At 39.0% G+C, this 18,130-nt stretch overlaps 2 protein-coding genes and 2 long non-coding RNA genes across 4 annotated transcripts; all 4 read right to left on the reverse strand.

Annotated features, from left to right (window-relative positions):
- Window positions 1-2,392: 2,392 nt before the first annotated feature.
- On the reverse strand, window positions 2,393-3,089 carry LOC129745179 (uncharacterized). The gene is made up of 3 exons (XR_008737094.1): window positions 2,993-3,089; window positions 2,772-2,930; window positions 2,393-2,695 (listed from the first exon to the last, which is right to left on the reverse strand). It is a non-coding gene; the product is annotated as an uncharacterized LOC129745179 (long non-coding RNA).
- Window positions 3,090-4,328: 1,239 nt separating this feature from the next.
- On the reverse strand, window positions 4,329-4,853 carry LOC129749904 (uncharacterized). The gene is made up of 2 exons (XR_008738212.1): window positions 4,763-4,853; window positions 4,329-4,676 (listed from the first exon to the last, which is right to left on the reverse strand). It is a non-coding gene; the product is annotated as an uncharacterized LOC129749904 (long non-coding RNA).
- A 6,269-nt stretch (window positions 4,854-11,122) lies between these two features.
- LOC129742266 (uncharacterized protein K02A2.6-like) lies at window positions 11,123-13,842 on the reverse strand. Its single transcript, XM_055734141.1, has 2 exons — window positions 13,446-13,842; window positions 11,123-12,870 (listed from the first exon to the last, which is right to left on the reverse strand). The coding sequence occupies exons 1-2, from the start codon at window positions 13,840-13,842 to the stop codon at window positions 11,123-11,125; spliced, it is 2,145 nt and encodes a 714-aa protein (XP_055590116.1).
- A 505-nt stretch (window positions 13,843-14,347) lies between these two features.
- LOC129749183 (uncharacterized) lies at window positions 14,348-16,884 on the reverse strand. Its single transcript, XM_055744108.1, has 3 exons — window positions 16,674-16,884; window positions 15,597-15,727; window positions 14,348-15,539 (listed from the first exon to the last, which is right to left on the reverse strand). Exons 2-3 carry the CDS (start codon window positions 15,701-15,703, stop codon window positions 14,348-14,350), a joined length of 1,299 nt encoding a protein of 432 aa, XP_055600083.1. The 5' UTR covers window positions 15,704-15,727; window positions 16,674-16,884.
- Between the last annotated feature and the right edge of the window lie 1,246 nt (window positions 16,885-18,130).

Raw genomic sequence — 18,130 nt, forward strand, 5'->3', positions numbered from 1 at the left:
GAACAAGAACGAAACAAGAGACGGACCCTCTTCAAAATACTTTAAGAAATTATCAAATTTTAAATTTTACCATTGGAAGCTGAAATGCAGTTTGGATTTTTAAACAACATGAAAAGATTTTGAAAAGCATAACAGATTAATTTGCTGAACTTTCAGATGAGTTTAAAAAATTTACATTTAGCATCATATTTTTGAAATCCAAATTTCAATTCAGACCCAAAATCAAAGGAAAAAGCATATAATTATTGAAAAGTGAATGTAATGTAACTTGAATAAGATCCTTAGTACAGAGCGATCCAAAAGCTGCTCCGTGAAAAATTATTCTTATATATGTAATTCGATATATTTTATATATTAAAATTTACAATACAATGTACAAACATAAATTATATTATAATAAAAAAAAATCTTAAAAAACTATAACACGAATCGTCTCTGCTTCCATTCATAATCGTAAAAAGATCTTCTGAAGATAAGCTGTACCATCAGCAATACTTCAAAAAGATGATTAGATAACGATTACATCTATCATTCAGGTGCTCTCTGCTAAATTTTCATCTAGAAAAAAGCAAAAATAATGAATGGTTACTCTACTTAACGACCCGTTCGCTGTATCGTAAAGTGCGTCCAAACGATTCCATTCCATGAAAAAAAGACTAGTTTAATCATACATTAATAATCCAAAACTATTAAGCTAATCTTTCGCGTGTCTTGGGAAGAAGATAATGGAAATCGTTATTGTATAATACCGATTTATGCGGGTACACCGCTTTGGCAACCAAACAGCGAAAGCAAGAAATTTTGAACCTCCTGCTGGAATATTTCCCCGATAATTTTCACCCCATGGCTGCCCGGAAAATCAAGTGTCGGATTTGGATTCCGGCACGAGTATCGGCGAGACAGCGATCTGCCGGATTGGAATCAAACGACAGACCTCAACACATAGATGTCGTTCACATATCCGGAACCAGAACCAGAACTGATGGTCATCGAATGTTAATAGCTTAGCAGCACCAAAAACTTGGATGATCCCAGATGGCCAAAATCTCCCCCGACTTAGCTTGGAGCATCGGAGCGGGTCGTAAATCGTTGGGCAAAGGTTTGCCGCTTGGCTTTAGCTCCGGGCTCGATAAGAGCGATCAAGGCAAGGACATGTTTACGTTTACAGCCTAGTCCGAGGGCTCCGAAGAATCCGGCATGGTTGAAACGAATTACCCTGCTTGATTTGGAAGATTTCCATTCGACGAGTTCGCGAAAATACTGGCCGGACTGCACGGCAATAAAAATACTTGTAGGAATACACTACAATACTTTCGACAATAAACAAAACATTTCAAAATCTTATTTTTTTTCTGACTATCCTAGCTGCAATTTTCATCAGAGGAAAAATGCTCCTTAAATTCCAATTAAAAAATAACCATTTTCCAACTTCTTCGCCAAATAAAATACGGTTAAAAAATAACCATATTTCAACTTCTCCCCGAAAAGTCATTTTATGAGTTCTCATGGAGAACTCATAAAATGGCATTTCCCGGGAAAAGGTCTAAAATGGTTATTTTTGAATCTTAAATGGTTCAATAGTTTCTAGCGTGTGCGCCAAATTCACATAAAATCAACGTTGCCACAAATTCATTTGAATCGTTTGTGTATCTTATTCTTGCCCGGAAGAGTATATTTCACGCGAACACAAACGATTGCTGGCGAAAACAGTAACAGCAACAAAAAAAAAACATTTCCACCCCGGTAGAGGGTGGTTTGTACAAAATATTTCGATCCCGACCGATTTTACTCAAACCGTTCGGGCGATCATACAAGCAGTACCATACACGATGCAAATCGTGTTCACAGCGACAAAATTTCATCGCATTTATACCAATGTTGTGTAGTCTGTGGCCCGCTTAAAGTATGTAGAGATACTCTGGTGGATAGAAATTTATGTGTGGCAACGTTGCATATAATACACTGTTATTTTTTAAACACAACTGTCAAAAGTTCGGAAGTAAGTTCGGGATCGGAAGTCCGGACTTCCGACACGCTAGAAACTATTAAACCATTTAAGATTCAAAAATAACCATTTTTGACCTTTTTGCGGGAAATGCCATTTTATGAGTTCTCCATGAGAACTCATAAAATGCCTTTTCGGGCAGAAGTAGAAATATGGTTATTTTTCAAACTTAACCAGAAAGAGTGGAGAAGTAAAAAATGGTTATTTTTGAACCGTAATTAACAGCAAAAGCAATATTGAACTATATTAAAAAATTATCGACAAAATTAAGCAAAAACACGTTTTTCAAATATGTTATTTAAATTATTCCTTGTATTTCTGTTCTTATTTACAATTTACCATAGTAATTTAGTGCCTAGCGCTAGGTGAATACCAACAGCGGTCGAAACACCCGATAACATTTATAGCAGCAAAAGTGATTTTTCCCCACGATCACCTAACGTCGGTGCCGAACAACTCCGGAAGTGGTGATCCCATGCCTGGGTGGCATTTTGTTAATCCGTAGCTTCAGCAAATGGCCAAAATATCTGTGTCGCAACACTAGTGCTGTTCGTTTACGGGGGGTTGAATAATTTATTGGTGACCGGCGGGTGATGTTTCTCAAGTAGTCCAGTCGGTTCCAGCTCCTTCCGGATGGTGAAAAAACGGTCATCATAGTATTTCGCATTTCGCACCGAAATGATAAAAAACCTAAAACAAGAATGCTTAATTCAGTAACACAACTTTCTTCCTTGGAAGGCTATATCAAAAGAAAATAAAAACTTACCGGATTATTACGTGAGGACCGATTCCAGATAGTGAGAGGAATATGCTTATTCAGCTTTCGTTTTTATGTGACTGATTAGGATGAACCGCGGAACATTTAACTTGATGATGATTTTGGTGTTTCTATAAAAATTTCAAGCGGGGTCTTCTCATCCGTGTCCTGAAATATGTTTTGTTAGGTTGGAATTTCAATTTAAAGATAATCAATAAAACACTATTTACCTTTTATGTTTACCAACAGTTATGTTTACATGGACCGATTGAAATGATAACTCGATTCAGTTACGCGGTATAATAGAATTTTTTCTTAAGCGTTCGCCTGCACATCGATTTTTTCAAAATGGCTACGATAAAAACACCAAATTATTCAAACATTTTTTGGTTAACGCCCGAGAACTACAAAAATGGTTAAAATTCGTGAAGGAAAAATTCTTAAAAAATAACCATATTGCCAGTTTTCGGGCCAAAGCCATAAAATGGTTATTTTTGAACCAAAAATGGTTAAATAAAATTGAGCGTGGAAGTAAAATTTGTGCTGGCGCTATAATACACGGAACGAAGACAGATCTTCAATTTGTGTTAGAAATACCTCAACCTCAAATCAGATATTAGATCCGTTCAAAATCTATTTCCAATATTAGCTGTATGCAAAAGATTTTAAAATGTGCTCGCTAATGTTTTGTCAAATCATGAACAATCTCACTAAAATATACTAGTAAAAAATCAAATAACCTGATTGAAATTAAAAAAATTGGACCAAAAGGAAAAAATAAGGTCTTTAATAATTTAATAACAGCTTGTGATGAAACTACTGACTCTGAAAGATGAATCAACCCCAGAAAATCAAAAGACCCTTGAAAGGGCTGAAAAAGCAATTTGAAGAACTTTCGGCTACATGAGTAAGAATCACCAAAAGAGAACCCAGCAGGAACGAATGATCCAGGTTGATAAACTCCCTTGAAAAAAAAAATGAAGCCAAACATATTAATTGTTCACAATTTAGTATGATTCAATTATTATAGTATGTAGTCTGGGTTAAAAAAGCTTTTAAAATATTTAATTGGCGATTCATCAAAAACCAAGTCAGTAGGATTCTTTAGTTTAAAATGTTTTGAACTGTATCTTTTAACTATAGTTTATCTTGATTGTGTTAACAAAACAAAACCATTTAATGATCTTTTCCAAATTTTTCGAATCTTAGAAAAATGTCAAAGTTAATTTTTTTTAATGTTTTTGTTGAGTTCGATTTGTTATAATAACCCGCTTAACAAAATAAATGCTTGGAATGCTTGAAAGAATGCTTGGATTCCAAGCATTCTTCAAGCATTCCTCCCATTGAATTCAAGCATTTAATGGCCCAACCGATTCTACTTGAAATGAATTTCCCGATCCAGAATGACAGCTTACGCACACACACGCATGTTTGGTTTGTTTACATTTTGTGTTAATGTATTAGTGCACACGAAAAAAATCGCTTGTATGTATGTGTGTCAGCTCAAAAACGGAATTTCGGGAAGGTCTCAAACCGTATTAAAGAAAAAAATTGTTAAAATTTACATTACCTTTAAAATTTATTTTTAATAATAAAAACAAAACACTACGTAGGTCCTAGCCAAAAACCACTCAAAAGTGAAAATAATAATAATAGAAACATGTCTAGCCTCATGGGACCACGAACAAACTGCTGCTGTTGATTTCGCTGGCGGCGAGTCCTGGCTTCCGTGATGCTCGTTGCTCGAGCTGGAAACTGAGCTGAGGTCCCGTTCGCTACGATCCCGTTCCCTCTCCAATGCTCGCGCTAACCCGTTTTGTTACGCCGTTTCTCCTTTTCCTTCTCTCGCTTCTTTTCGGCGGCTGCTTCTTCCCGTTCCCTCCAATCTCGTCAGGCAGCGGGAGCGGCCGAGAACTGATACCGGAATCGCATCCAAAACAAGCAAAAATATATATTTGCAAACATCTACCGAATCATATTCGAATGATTTTAAAGCTTACCGTAATTCGTAGCCAGCAGTTTGCAGTTTCGGGAACGACTTTTTTGATAGCTGTCCTCTGAACGAACGCCGTAACAGCTCCATATTGTCAGTGCCCGCATAATCAATTACAATATATAGAGAATATTCTATATTGTCTCTAAACGTTATCGTTTATTGTAAAGTGAACAGTATATGTACAATAACACAGACCATATTAACAATCTGTATTATGATTATCTGTTAAAGTACCATATGGGGAAAGGGCTGTTAAGCATGTTTACCATTCAAAAAGAGCGATTTTTTCGAACAAATATTTCATGCTACATTATTGGATACGGTTAAAATATCATCCACTTTTGGCGAGCAAAACAATCTACCTGAATGTTCTAGCTACGTTGGAATACAAAATCATAGATTTCATCAACTTCAATGGATATAGTTTGCTTATAGTAGTTTGTAGTAAAAATAACGCTCAATCATACGTTCCGCATATTGTAAAATATTTTTAAAAAGAGCTTCCCTGTACCATAACCAATATAGTTCCAATTCTTTCCCACAAAAAATAAAATAAAATTAAAAAATTTAAATGTTGAGATTTTTATTTTTTATTTCTGATATTATACATGGATTATACAATCTTACCTATTTGTGCAGATCTGCATTGTTCAGCCTTTCAGTAGATTTTTTTTCCGCTCTCCGCTCAGCAGAGATCTTTGTTTCTGTAATTTCATTAGTTTTATTTAATCTCACTAGTTTTTATCGATAATATAATATAGTTTTACTTACTTTTCGCGTTCTGTGTGTTTTTCTCAGCGTGATTCTTTTTTTTCGGAGCCATTTTGAACACAGTTTTCAGTTCCGAACCTGGCGTGGGGTTGCCGACACAAATTTTAACGAAGTGAAGTGAAAATTAGCAGATGCTGAACCCAAGAGCGAAAAAATGCATAAGCTCACAACTACATCTTAAAATAACAATATTAGTTATTATCCGCAAGAGGTGAAATGATAACGACTTGTCTAACTCATACAATGTTGTCAATGTTGTTTTTTTTTTAATTTAATGTCTAATGCTAAGAAAATATAAGGAAACTTTGTCGTACACTGTTAGAGTCCTGGATAAGGTCCAGAGACAATATTCAAAGGTTGCAAATTTTTATTCTCTTATTATACTATACTTACTAAATCATATATCATATTGTCACTGTCACTGATACGATCCTGTCATAATTTATTGAGGTAATAAAATTTTGAACATGTATAATGAAATGATACTTGGAAGATATTTCATACTGGTACTGCTACCAATATATTAAGTTAATAGTTAGTACTATATCCCCAACTGTTTTTAATTATGCGGGTGGTCAACTAATTCTCAGCAGCATCCGTTACACCCTTTTGAGCAGGGGGTGTTGTCACGTGTTGTCACGAAAGCCGTTTTGGATATTTATCATGGCCATACCAGCGGCCAAGTTCCGTGCCAGATTGTGGACAGCAGCTGATTATCGGGATCCAGGGCGAAATCCGTCCGAGTTATTTTAACACTGCGTTCAACAACAGGGGCTATCCAATCCGTAAAGGTCAGGGCTGTTTTGATAATTTGTTTGACGTATATTTTTTACTATGGACGCCATTTTCTCCACACAAAAAATTACCACGCCAATTTCGGATGTGGTTTTGAAACCGTGATCTGAAATCAAAAAGAGAAATTAGAACTAGCAAGTTTAAATTTTAACTTAAGTTTAAATATATCAATTTATGATATCAAATGCATATTTCTTACCTTTTTCGGGAGCTGGGGTAGTCCTTCTGCTGCGATGGCTGCGATTAAATGGCCGATGGAGCGAGCACATTCCAAAGTGCTAAAGCTTCACTCACACTTTGAAAATAAAAATGAACTACATGAACATTTATGCGTAATACACGAGGTTGGTTCATCTTGCGTGTATAGCATACAAATGAACAACACAAATACTAAAACATTACGGGATTGAAAGATACACGCCGAAAATTAAAAGCACAACATTTGTCATATAACGGTACTTTACGCTGTGAATAATCGGCTCAAGACCTTATGACGGGAAGGGGGAAGTGATGTGTATAAATTACACGCAGAAAAAAGATTTTTTATTTCAAAGGAAAGTGCCGCAAAAACAAAGGATTTTTTCCTTTGATTTTGGGATAAATAAAATTTCCTTTGGTTCAAGGACTTTTTCCTTTGTTTCAAAGAATTTTTCTTTTGAAAAATCTTTGAACCAAAATCTTAATACTTTGAAACAAAAAACAGTTTCATTTGATGCAAAATTGTTTTCGTTTGCTCCAATGTAATTTAGATTTAGATTTAAAAGGATGGCTCATTGAACCATTTTACTTTTATTCCAATTGGAAGAAATATTTTCTGTTGTTCCGAAGTTCCTATTAGGAATTTTGAATAATAAAATAAAACAATTTACATCTTAAATTCATTTTTATTCACAAACTTAACACAAACACTGGTTCACTATAATGGAATCAACCGGTCCTAAATTTTGGCCTGAAGGCATTCTTCTCGGGCCACTCAATAGACTTCCGGAAGCAACTCCGGTTGCTAGCTTTAGTGGTCATCCAACTGGTGATTGCCGCTGAAGATCGGGCCGAATATAATCAGACCGCTGGATTTGGGGCGGAATCAGCCGTGGTCCTGTAACAATGCAAAAGTTTATATAAAATCTTAAATATTCACTTTTTGACTAACGGATTAACATGCACTTACCATGGTATGCATTCCTCATCCTGAATCCTCCTAAATAGCTATCTCTGATTCACTAGTTTGGATTTTTAACACAACCGGCCAAACTTTATTCGAAATTCGGTACTTGCTTGTGTAGCCGATTATGGCATGTGTGACACTATCTCGGCAAGTAGGCCTTTCCGAAAGGATAATCTTCCTCTACTGTCTTTTGTACACGCACACACACGACGGCTGAGCTGTCGTGTCGGGAGCGGTCGTCAGTCAAGCTACAATCTTCAGCGAGGGTAGATGCGAGTCTCCCGTTCAGCCAGTGCAGCACGCAGCTTAAGTTTGCACAATGGCGAATCCTGACAGGAGAAAATTTTAAGTCAGGCTGAACGGGAGGCTTGATCTTTTTGTGTTGTGAGTCTTCTTATGTGTTTCTAGTGAAAAGGTGAAGTGTGTGTTGTTTTGGTGCATGGATTGGATCGGTAAGTTTTGAATAGAATTGGAAATAAACTGACGAACGCTACATTCATGTGGGGAGAGCTCTGTTTTACCTCAAAATGGCGAAATATGGTAGCTAGATGTCTGATATTTTAGATTGTTTTTCAACCTAACAATATCCATTACCGTTTTTGATTGATAGCTTGCTTGCTTGCATCTTCAAATTGTAGAATGGTAGAGGGAGAGGCTTTTCTTTTTTTCCATTCGTTTTTCATGCAATCCCAGTGAATGAAACTCGTTCGGAATTAAAATCTGCTGAAACAAAAGCTCTCACACATACGTACGAATCGTGTGGACGCTTCTCTCTCTCACTAGCTTTCGTTCCTCTGCTCGGTTTCCTCTGGTTTTTTGTCTTTTCTGCCATTACTACAAACTCTCGTGCCGGGTAGTATGCGTGCTCATTTACTCACGTAAGAAACCGAATATTCGTTGCTTTAGAAATTGAGCGAGCATTATTTCACAGCAGCACCCTCTCGCTTGTTTCTTTTCGTTTTTCTTCCGACGTTCAATTATGGCCCGCCGCGTTCTCTGATTTTTGAATTCGCTGAAGCAGATCTGATCGTCCTCTAATGTTTCCCTGATTGTTATAAACTCGCGCTGAGTTTATTGATATCTAACGTTCTTATGCTTTGCAAATCAAGCTCTCGTACCTAGCAACAATTGTTTCTGCTTGTTAGCTCGTTTGAATTTAGTATTATAAAATCGCTCAGCGGAAATTGCCATACAAGTTTTATAGATTCGCGATTCGTGGCAATAAGTTCAATAAAGGGACAAATATCATCAAATAAGGTACAGTAAGGTTGTTAAGGACGATAGCTTTTTCACTTATCCTGAAGAATATGAATTTTGAGTGTTAAAGTATTGTTTGAACATTTCTAAGGATATAAAAATATATTTGTTATGTAAATTTTGAAACTTTATGATCGTTCGAGAAGAATTGTACAGGCGATTCTTAATACAAAAAAGACTAAAAAAGGAAAAGTTCAATTAAAAAAACTTTTTTCGATCTTTTACACACCGGAAAATTTTCGTAAATGCAACGAAATTTTCATTTCAATATATCGTATTTGAGAATGACTGAGAAGAATCGTAAACGACAAAGGTTTAAGAAAAATTACAAAGCAATTGCAATTTTTTGCTTCGAAACAAAATAAGCGTTTATGGTTCACTTTATACATTTTCGTTGGATCGGGAGGACCAACATGAAGAGTGTTCTGAAGGTTCACTTTATGAGTTTTCGTTGGATCGGGAGGACCAACATGAAGAGTGTTCTGAAGGTTCACTTTATGAGTTTTCGTTGGATCGGGAGGACCAACATGAAAAGTGTTCTAAAGGTTCACTTTATGAGTTTTCGTTGGATCGGGAGGACCAACATGAAAAGTGTTCTGGAGGTTCACTTTATGAGTTTTCGTTGGATCGGGAGGACCAAAATGAAGAGTGTTCTGAAGGTTCACTTCATGAGTTTTCGTTGGATCGGGAGGACCAACATGAAGAGTGTTCTGAAGGTTCACTTTATGAGTTTTCGTTGGATCGGGAGGACCAACATGAAAAGTGTGCTGAAGGTTCACTTTATGAGTTTTCGTTGGATCGGGAGGACCAACATGAAGAGTGTTCTGAAGGTTCAATTTATGAGTTTTCGTTGGATCGGGAGGACCAACATGAAGAGTGTTCTGAAGGTTCACTTTATGAGTTTTCGTTGGATCGGGAGGACCAACATGAAAAGTGTTCTAAAGGTTCACTTTATGAGTTTTCGTTGGATCGGGAGGACCAACATGAAGAGTGTTCTGAAGGTTCACTTTATGAGATTTCGTTGGATCGGGAGGACCAACATGGAGAGTGTTCTGAAGGTTCACTTTATGAGTTTTCGTTGGATCGGGAGGACCAACATGAAGAGTGTTCTGAAGGTTCACTTTATGAGTTTTCGTTGGATCGGGAGGACCAACATGAAAAGTGTTCTGAAGGTTCACTTTATGAGTTTTCGTTGGATCGGGAGGACCAACATGAAGAGTGTTCTGAAGGTGAGTTTTCGTTTGATTGGAAGGATCAATTTAAAAAAAATGTTGAGAAGGGTTCACTCGAAGAATTCACTGAGATGAACAGTAATTTCTTTCTGTTTGGAGCAAGATGTCTTATACCAGAGGAAGTAAAGAATCAGCAAATGTCTTTTGTCAGAGGTACAGAATGATGGAGAAGACAGCTCTTGCAACTTGGTTGGTTTGACGAAAATACGTTTCGTTTTTATTGATCCCTGATGAAAATAGCGGTTTGGAATAAAAAAAAAACTCGTTGAAAGTGGTTCTAGAGATAAATCGGAACCAACAATTGAATAGCGTTCACGAATGCCAAGATGATTAAAATTACGAAGATATTTGAGTATTACCCAAGTAACCATAAGCATTAAGCCATAACCCTTTGTGGGACCGTCCCTGAGGTGCAGAGGGTGTTGTGATTGGAAACAACGAGACAATCCGATTTTCTCTGACCAGGTCCAAAGACTTACCTGCGGTAGCTTCCCGTTAAAAGGTGGCACGTCTGTTGAGCGAAACGATGAACGACGAAGTGGCTAGTTGAATGACTGGTGCGAGTGAGGATGGGATGGGGAGAGGACTGGAGATATGCATGAAATGCTGGCAAATCGTGTTGCCAGTTTAAACTGTTAGGAATGTTCGATAATGGAACATGATTTGTTATAATTCCTCATCGCAGGTATCCCACATCTTCCCTTTCCTCCCGAAAAAAGAAAAGGAAAAAAAAAGGGGGAAACATAATTCTTTTTTTTTCCAACTCGCCGATGCTCAACATAACTCTCATTAGTTCGATTTCATTAAAATAAACATAAATTGTATCTAACAACTACTTTTATTTCCTGTGCTCAAACTGCAATCTGAGTATTTAATATTGGTTTGTTTCAGTATCTCAGTTTAACGTGTCAGTGGGTTTTAGTTAACTCAAAATTAGATTAAAATTAACAGCTAATGGGTAACTTTATTTAATCGTGTATCTTTCCAACTTTTGTTTGTTTATGTTGACATGAAAATTGTTGCAGATTGTGTAGGAAAGATATCACCGCTGAAGTAGCCAAATTCACTCCGGAAGGCAAACAGGAAACAAAACAACATAAATATGGTAATGTTTATCTATAACATGTAATTAATCATACCTTTTTCATTTTAGCTGCTGTGTGGCGGAAAATTGACTACGTTCGTTTGCCTCCTGTTCGCAGATTCGTACGTAGTCTTGCAGGTGGGTTGGAGTTTTCTTTTCGCGCGATGGCCTGCCCTGTACAGGAGTTTCATTTGTCGATGTTGGCGCCGATTGACAAGGAAAAGGTACCTGATTGAATACCTTCCACTCATGAACCCTACGAGTGTGAATAACGTTGCGCTTCAAGGTTTGACCTGTCTCGTCGCTAAGCAGCAGATCACCATTTCTTTCCTCTAATACCGTGTATCTTTTAGGATCGAATCGGCTCTCGCCTTTGGCTCGCATCATCCTTTCGAGTATGACTATATCCCCAGGCTTGACTGAACAAATTTTTGAGCCACGACGTGCATCCTCAGTATGTTTTCCCTGGAGTTTAGAATTGCGATCCCTTTCGTCAAGTTGCTTGTCATCAAATTCAGATTTTCCCGGGCACATAAGTGGCAACCGTCTCCTTATTCGTCTACCAGATAAAACTTCTTCAGGAGGAAGTTTTGTAACTTTGTGCTCTGCGGCATTGTGCGCCTGTACCGCGTTTCGTAACTCTTCTATATAAGATGTTCCTTTGCTAATTGCCGCTACCATCGCTCGATTGATTATTTTCATATACCCCTCGACGAGCCCATTCTGTTGTGGGTGGTAAGGCGTCGAGTATATGCAATTGATGCCTCGCTGGGAACAATAATCCCGGTACTCAGCCCCATTGAACGGGGGTCCGTTATCGCTTTTTACATTTTGGGGATAGCCTTCTCTATCGAAAATTTCATCGAGGATCTTTTTGGTGTGATCAAAACTGGTTGATTGTACTGGTTTTGCGATTAGATATCTAGAGCGATAGTCAACGATTACTAGTATTGAAATTCCACCAAACTTTATGTAGGGACCATTGAAATCAATAGCTATAGTATGCCAAACAGTTTTTGGGGCGAAACTACGCTGCATCGGAGTTGGTTTTTCTGGTCTCCCGTTGGTAGCGCATACCTGGCATGCTTGAACCCATTTCTCGACATCCGTGGGCATTCCCGGCCACCAAACTCGCTTACGCATAATGCTCTTCATTTTTGCCGTCATAGGATGTCCTGAATGAGCTATATTTAATGTCGTTTCTCGAAGCGAGTATGGAATAATTGCACAACCATTTTTGATCAGTATTCCGTTCTGCACTGATAAGTCCCCAGCTAACGCTTTGAAACCTTTTGTTTCTTTATTCCACACATTTGACTCAAGAGAAACGATTACTTTTTGGAGCAAATCATCTATCAATGTGGCATCTCTGATGTGCTCTTCTGTTAAGAACCCAAAATTAGATACCTGTAGTGTAGCAATTTCCCAAGGGCTGTGGTTATCTTCGAAAGGATCATCGTTTCCGCAGTACAACCGCGATGATGGGTCAGCTATATTCTCTCTTCCCCGGATATATTCAACAGTGTAACTGTACGGACTTAGTCTGAGGGCCCAACCATCGGCTCTCGTCAGTGCTCGTTTGGTATTTTCTCGCGACCGGTTGAGGACGAAGGCTACTCCTTGGGCATCTGTTCTTAATGTAAAATGTCGACCGAATAAAAAGTACGAAAAGTGCTCTACGCCCCAAACTGCACCTAACGCTTCACGCTGGTTTTGCGCGTACCTTTTTTCAGTTTCGGTCAACATTTTCGACGCAAAGCTTATGATCCTCGCGATACCTTTTTCGTTTTCCTGAACGAGTACAGCTCCTAAAGCGTTTGGAGAGGCATCGGTATAAAGGATAGTTTTATCTTTATTAGAAAAAAATCCGAGAGCTGTGGTGCATTGAACGATGTGTTTTTTTTTGTTTCCTCGAAAGCCTTCGCCTGTGATGGCCCCCAATTCCAAGATTTTGTCGTTGCTACGGCCCAGAGAGGGTTTGTTAAATCGGAGAAGTTGCGAATGTGTGGTCCAAGGAAAGAGGCAAGCCCCAAAAAACTACGGAGCTCTGAAGCGGTTTTAGGTTCGCGAAAAGTTTTGATAGCTTTCACCTTTTCGTCATCTATATGGAATCCTTCTTCGTCCAGAAGATGTCCTATAAATTTTATCCGTGTTTTATCGAATTCACACTTCTCAAGATTCAAGGTGAGGTTGTTTTTTCTGAGAATTTCCAGTGTCAACGCAACAAATTTGTGAAGATCTTTTAAGCTCTTGGCGAAAACGAGTATGTCATCGATATAAATGATGACGTTGGGAATTTCTTTTAAAATGCGCGTCATTTCGCGCTGAAATACTTCAGGCGCGCAATTTACGCCAAACATGAGGCGCGTGAATCGGTACATACCTGATTCCGACAGAAATGTGGTCAGCTCTCTCGACTCTTTGTCCAGCTCCAAATGGTAGAATGCGTTGCTTAAGTCGAGCTTGGTGAAATATCTGCTTCCATGCAACTTTACCTTTATTTCTTCAATAAGAGGCATTCGGAAGTACTCTCTTTTGATCGCCTTATTAGGTGCCCGCATGTTGACTACTAAACGAAAGTCACTCTTCCCTTTGGGAACTGCAGACATTCCGCTTATCCATTCGGGTGCAACAGTAACTCTTTCAATGATGCCCTGTGCTTCCATACCTTCTAATCTTTCTCTCGCGGCGTCACGCAAAGCAGCAGGTACGTTAAAATAGGCGTTTCGTACCGGTGGTATTTTGGGATCAACGCTGAACTTTATTTTCACTCCGGGCATTTTTGGGAACGCATCGCCTCGTCTTTGTTTCATGCAAGAATTAACTGATGCCCCAACTTCAAGCAATTTCAGATCACTAGCTGTAGATCGACCAAGCAATGATCGTCGGCCAGTTTGAACCACTAGGAATTCGGCGTCAATGCTAGGCTTAAGCAGTTTAGCGACTTCCACTCTTGCTTTGAAAGCACAATCTACAACTAGCGGCTCCTTTGTTCCGTATGCTCGCAATTTATTGCGCGTCGCGTGGTCTATAAAGCAAAGATTAGTCTTACCTTGTTCGTAGCTTTGCTGAAGTTGAGACCAGTCGTGCCCTGCGATGATATTCACATCGGCACCAGAATCGATAAGGAATTCTATCGGATTCGAGCCACCAATGTGGCACTGAATCAGTACGTCCTCAATGGAAAGCGCATATACCTCCTAGATGTGATTAATAATAAAGCCAAGTGAGACACATTATAGAGATTTGATTTGTTTATTAATTTTTTTTTAACTAAAAGATAAGCTATACCTGTTCGGTTTCTTGTTTTGCGGGTACAATTGTATCGTCCTCTACGGCATCGACTCGACTAGATGGACAAACCTCCACAAAATGACCGAATTTCTTGCATCTTATACACTTTCTCGTGAGGGCTGGGCATCGGTGATTAGGTGACTTGTTGTAGTTACAATTCGGACAACGTTGAAACTGCCGTCTTAAGCGTTGATCATTGTTGTTTCGGAATCGCTTAGAAGATGAATTTCGGAACCGTTCCTTGTAGCTACGTTTTAGTTCATCGCGCCTGGTTGGTTCATAGCTTCTTTGTTCCACTCGGGAGATGCTTGTGGAAGGACCTGCTCCAACATTACTAGCTTCTGCTCTAGTTCCGATTTGAACTATCTGGGTCGTGGTGTAGCCAAGGTTTCTTGCTGAAATAGCTAGGTCCCTATTCAGCATACCTGCGATTAGCTGGGACCTAACAAACTTATCCTGGTCATCTTGGCTATATCCGCATAGTCGCACCTTTTCCACAAGCCTCGAATGAAACGATACCATCGATTCGTCCAAGCTCTGCTTCATAGCTTGGAAGGACTCGTGCTCTGCCGCTGGGTCAGTCATAGAAACGAGGTGTGTTTCTATGTTTTTCACTAAGACATTATACGAGTCAGGTGCCTCGAAATCCGGCATTAAGTTGAAGGCGTTTATTATTCTTTGTAACTGCTCACTCAGAGAAAGGAATAACAACTTCGCCAACTGAGAAGGACTTCGAGCGTTACTGAGCGAAGCTACTATTTTAAAATTTTGAATGAAGCGACGCCATACCTCCCATAGCCGACCGGTTGGCACATCTTCTGGGAACTTTTGGACATGTCCCCAACGAATGCCCTGTGATGGGTCAAAAGCGGATGAGGAAGGTAATGGCTCGAGTTCATTATTGCCGGTCGGGCTGACTTTAGTTGGCATAACAGGCTGTGGTTCTGATTGGGCTACGGGGAGGGTTTGATCCTCCCTGTGGTATGTCGCCAAAAAGGCATTCAGCATTCGACCGAACGTTTCTATTTGTTCCATCCTGTTGCCGGAAGATGTACTTGGAGGTGCAGTACTGGTACCGCCAATCTGCGAGCATTCGGTTAAAGGCGTGCTCTTTCCATAGTTTTCTTGGATAGGCTTCTGGATTGAATGCGTTGATGGTTCTGGGTTTGTCGATTCTCTGATTCTAAAAAATTATATTAGTCATATAACTTATTCCAATTAAAATTTTACAATATCCTACGGTGAATTCGAACATCCGAAACTGTTGAATGTTTCAACTTCGGAGTCGTAGCTGCTCTCATCTGTGTCGCTCCAGTTGATACGAACGAAACGTCCAGGCTTCGGCATCTTGAATTTCTGTCTGTAAGTAGACTAAACAACCAAATATTCAGGTAAATCTCAATCAAGTTTTGATAAGTGCTTTTCAGTAATTGATTGCTTCTTTTTTTTTTTTTTTTGCCCTGAACGTTGGAATGTTTTTTTCCCATAACCTCTAAATTCGAAGTAAAGACATCGGTATCAGCCGAGCTATGGGTACTTTATACCGGTATCCGCCGGTTTTCGATCCACAATCGGTATACGCCAAACTGTGGAAAATTTGTATACCGGTATCCGCCGGTTTTTGGTCCGCAGTCGGTATCAGCCGAACTGTGGAAGATTTGTATACCGGTATCCGCCGGTTTTTGGTCCGCAGTCGGTATCAGCCGAACTGCGGAAAATTTGTATACCGGTATCCGCCGGTTTTTGGTCCGCAGTCGGTATCAGCCGAACTGCGGAAAATTTATATACCGGTATCCGCCGGTTTTTGGTCCGCAGTCGGTATCAGCCGAACTGCGGAAGATTTATATACCGGTATCCGCCGGTTTTTGGTCCGCAGTCGGTATCAGCCGAACTGCGGAAGATTTGTATACCGGTATCCGCCGGTTTTTGGTCCGCAGTCGGTATCAGCCGAACTGCGGAGAATTTTTATACCGGTATCCGCCGGTTTTTTTTTTTTTTTTGGGCCTAGTTCGATTTCCGCCAAACTTTGGCAAGATTACCAATAAGGTAAATATCTGATATCAATCGGATTCAACGGAATCAATCGGATTGTCTCGTCATTTGGGGTTTGATTCATTTTCTTTGATGGCCGCCATTTTGGGAAACGCATTTGTCGGCGTCTTGCGTCTCGATTTTTCAGAACTAAGGGGAATCATCATTATGATACCCGGTCCTGTCACGGTCGCCAAAATGTGGGACCGTCCCTGAGGTGCAGAGGGTGTTGTGATTGGAAACAACGAGACAATCCGATTTTCTCTGACCAGGTCCAAAGACTTACCTGCGGTAGCTTCCCGTTAAAAGGTGGCACGTCTGTTGAGCGAAACGATGAACGACGAAGTGGCTAGTTGAATGACTGGTGCGAGTGAGGATGGGATGGGGAGAGGACTGGAGATATGCATGAAATGCTGGCAAATCGTGTTGCCAGTTTAAACTGTTAGGAATGTTCGATAATGGAACATGATTTGTTATAATTCCTCATCGCAGGTATCCCACACCCTTAATCAGCATTAAATCAACATTTCTAATGCAAGTTTGCATTATATCAACATTCATAATGCTTTTTAGTTTTATATAAGCATTATTAATGCATAGTAGCAATAACAAAAATTAGCACTAATGGTAGCACTATATGCACATATAGAGCTACTATATAAAGTTAACAAGTATTAAGACTGTAGCACTAGAATTTCCTGTTAATGCTTATATAAAGCTTTTACAAAGCGTAGAAACGTCAAACCCGCAAATGTAAACAAGAGTGATTTCCTCATTTGCTGCGTGTGAGTAAGCAAGACAGCAAACGAAAACAATCAGAGCGGGCAGTTGCAGTTGTCTTCTCCCAAAATTTTCCAATACATTTCCAAACCTTCTCACGCATACATTGTCTATGAAGTTGTGTGACCCGACCAGTGCTTGAAGTACGGGTTTTTTCACCTACCTTATCAGCATCGAGAGTGGTCGAAATGGTAAAGGCGCAAGGAAAGATAAAGGCTGCTGCGGGATCCTCGGTTCGAGACTCATCAAAAGTGATTCATAATTCAATTATAATCACTTCTCATTTCATAGAACACTTCATTAAGCAAGCATGATCCTTCATTCGGAAGGTTGATTGATGTTGTAGATAATGATTAAATTTTTTTTTTTCGTTCATTTTAATAAATCAAAGAATAATTTCCTATTTTGAATTTCCGTTTCACATCAATCTAGATCAATCAATGAAAAAAAAGGTGTTCTAAGTATGCATTGTTAATGCTTTTATACGGCTGGCGAAAAATGACGTTTTGATGGTGCTCTAATTCAGCATTTGTAATGCTTATTAAAGGCTATGTCGTGATAGCATTTATTCAGCCCGCTATTTCGCCTTTTTAGCACTAAATCTGCATTATATACCCATATAGTGCAAAACAAGCATTAATTCAGAGTTATATATGGGAATATAGAGTTGATCAAGGACTATGTTTTAGTGCTTATGGTTACTTGGGTAGTGCTGTGCCATTAATCAAACATTGGAACGGAAGGTTAAACAGAAAGAGTTTAACCGGAAGGTCCAGCAAAAAAAAAAAGTTACGACGGAAGGTCCAGAATAAGCAAGTTGAGAAGGAATGTTCAGAAATAAAATATTCAGTTCATATAGAAGTAAGTTGGACGAAAAAGTTGAACCAAGCAAAATAAATAATATAGGTCGAAATTGACCGTGATATTCAGAGAATGGTTAAGGAGACTTTTAAGAATGAAAAA

This window comes from Uranotaenia lowii, chromosome 2 (genome assembly GCF_029784155.1).
Source record: "Uranotaenia lowii strain MFRU-FL chromosome 2, ASM2978415v1, whole genome shotgun sequence".
In the NCBI taxonomy this organism is placed as follows: Eukaryota; Metazoa; Arthropoda; class Insecta; order Diptera; family Culicidae; genus Uranotaenia; species Uranotaenia lowii.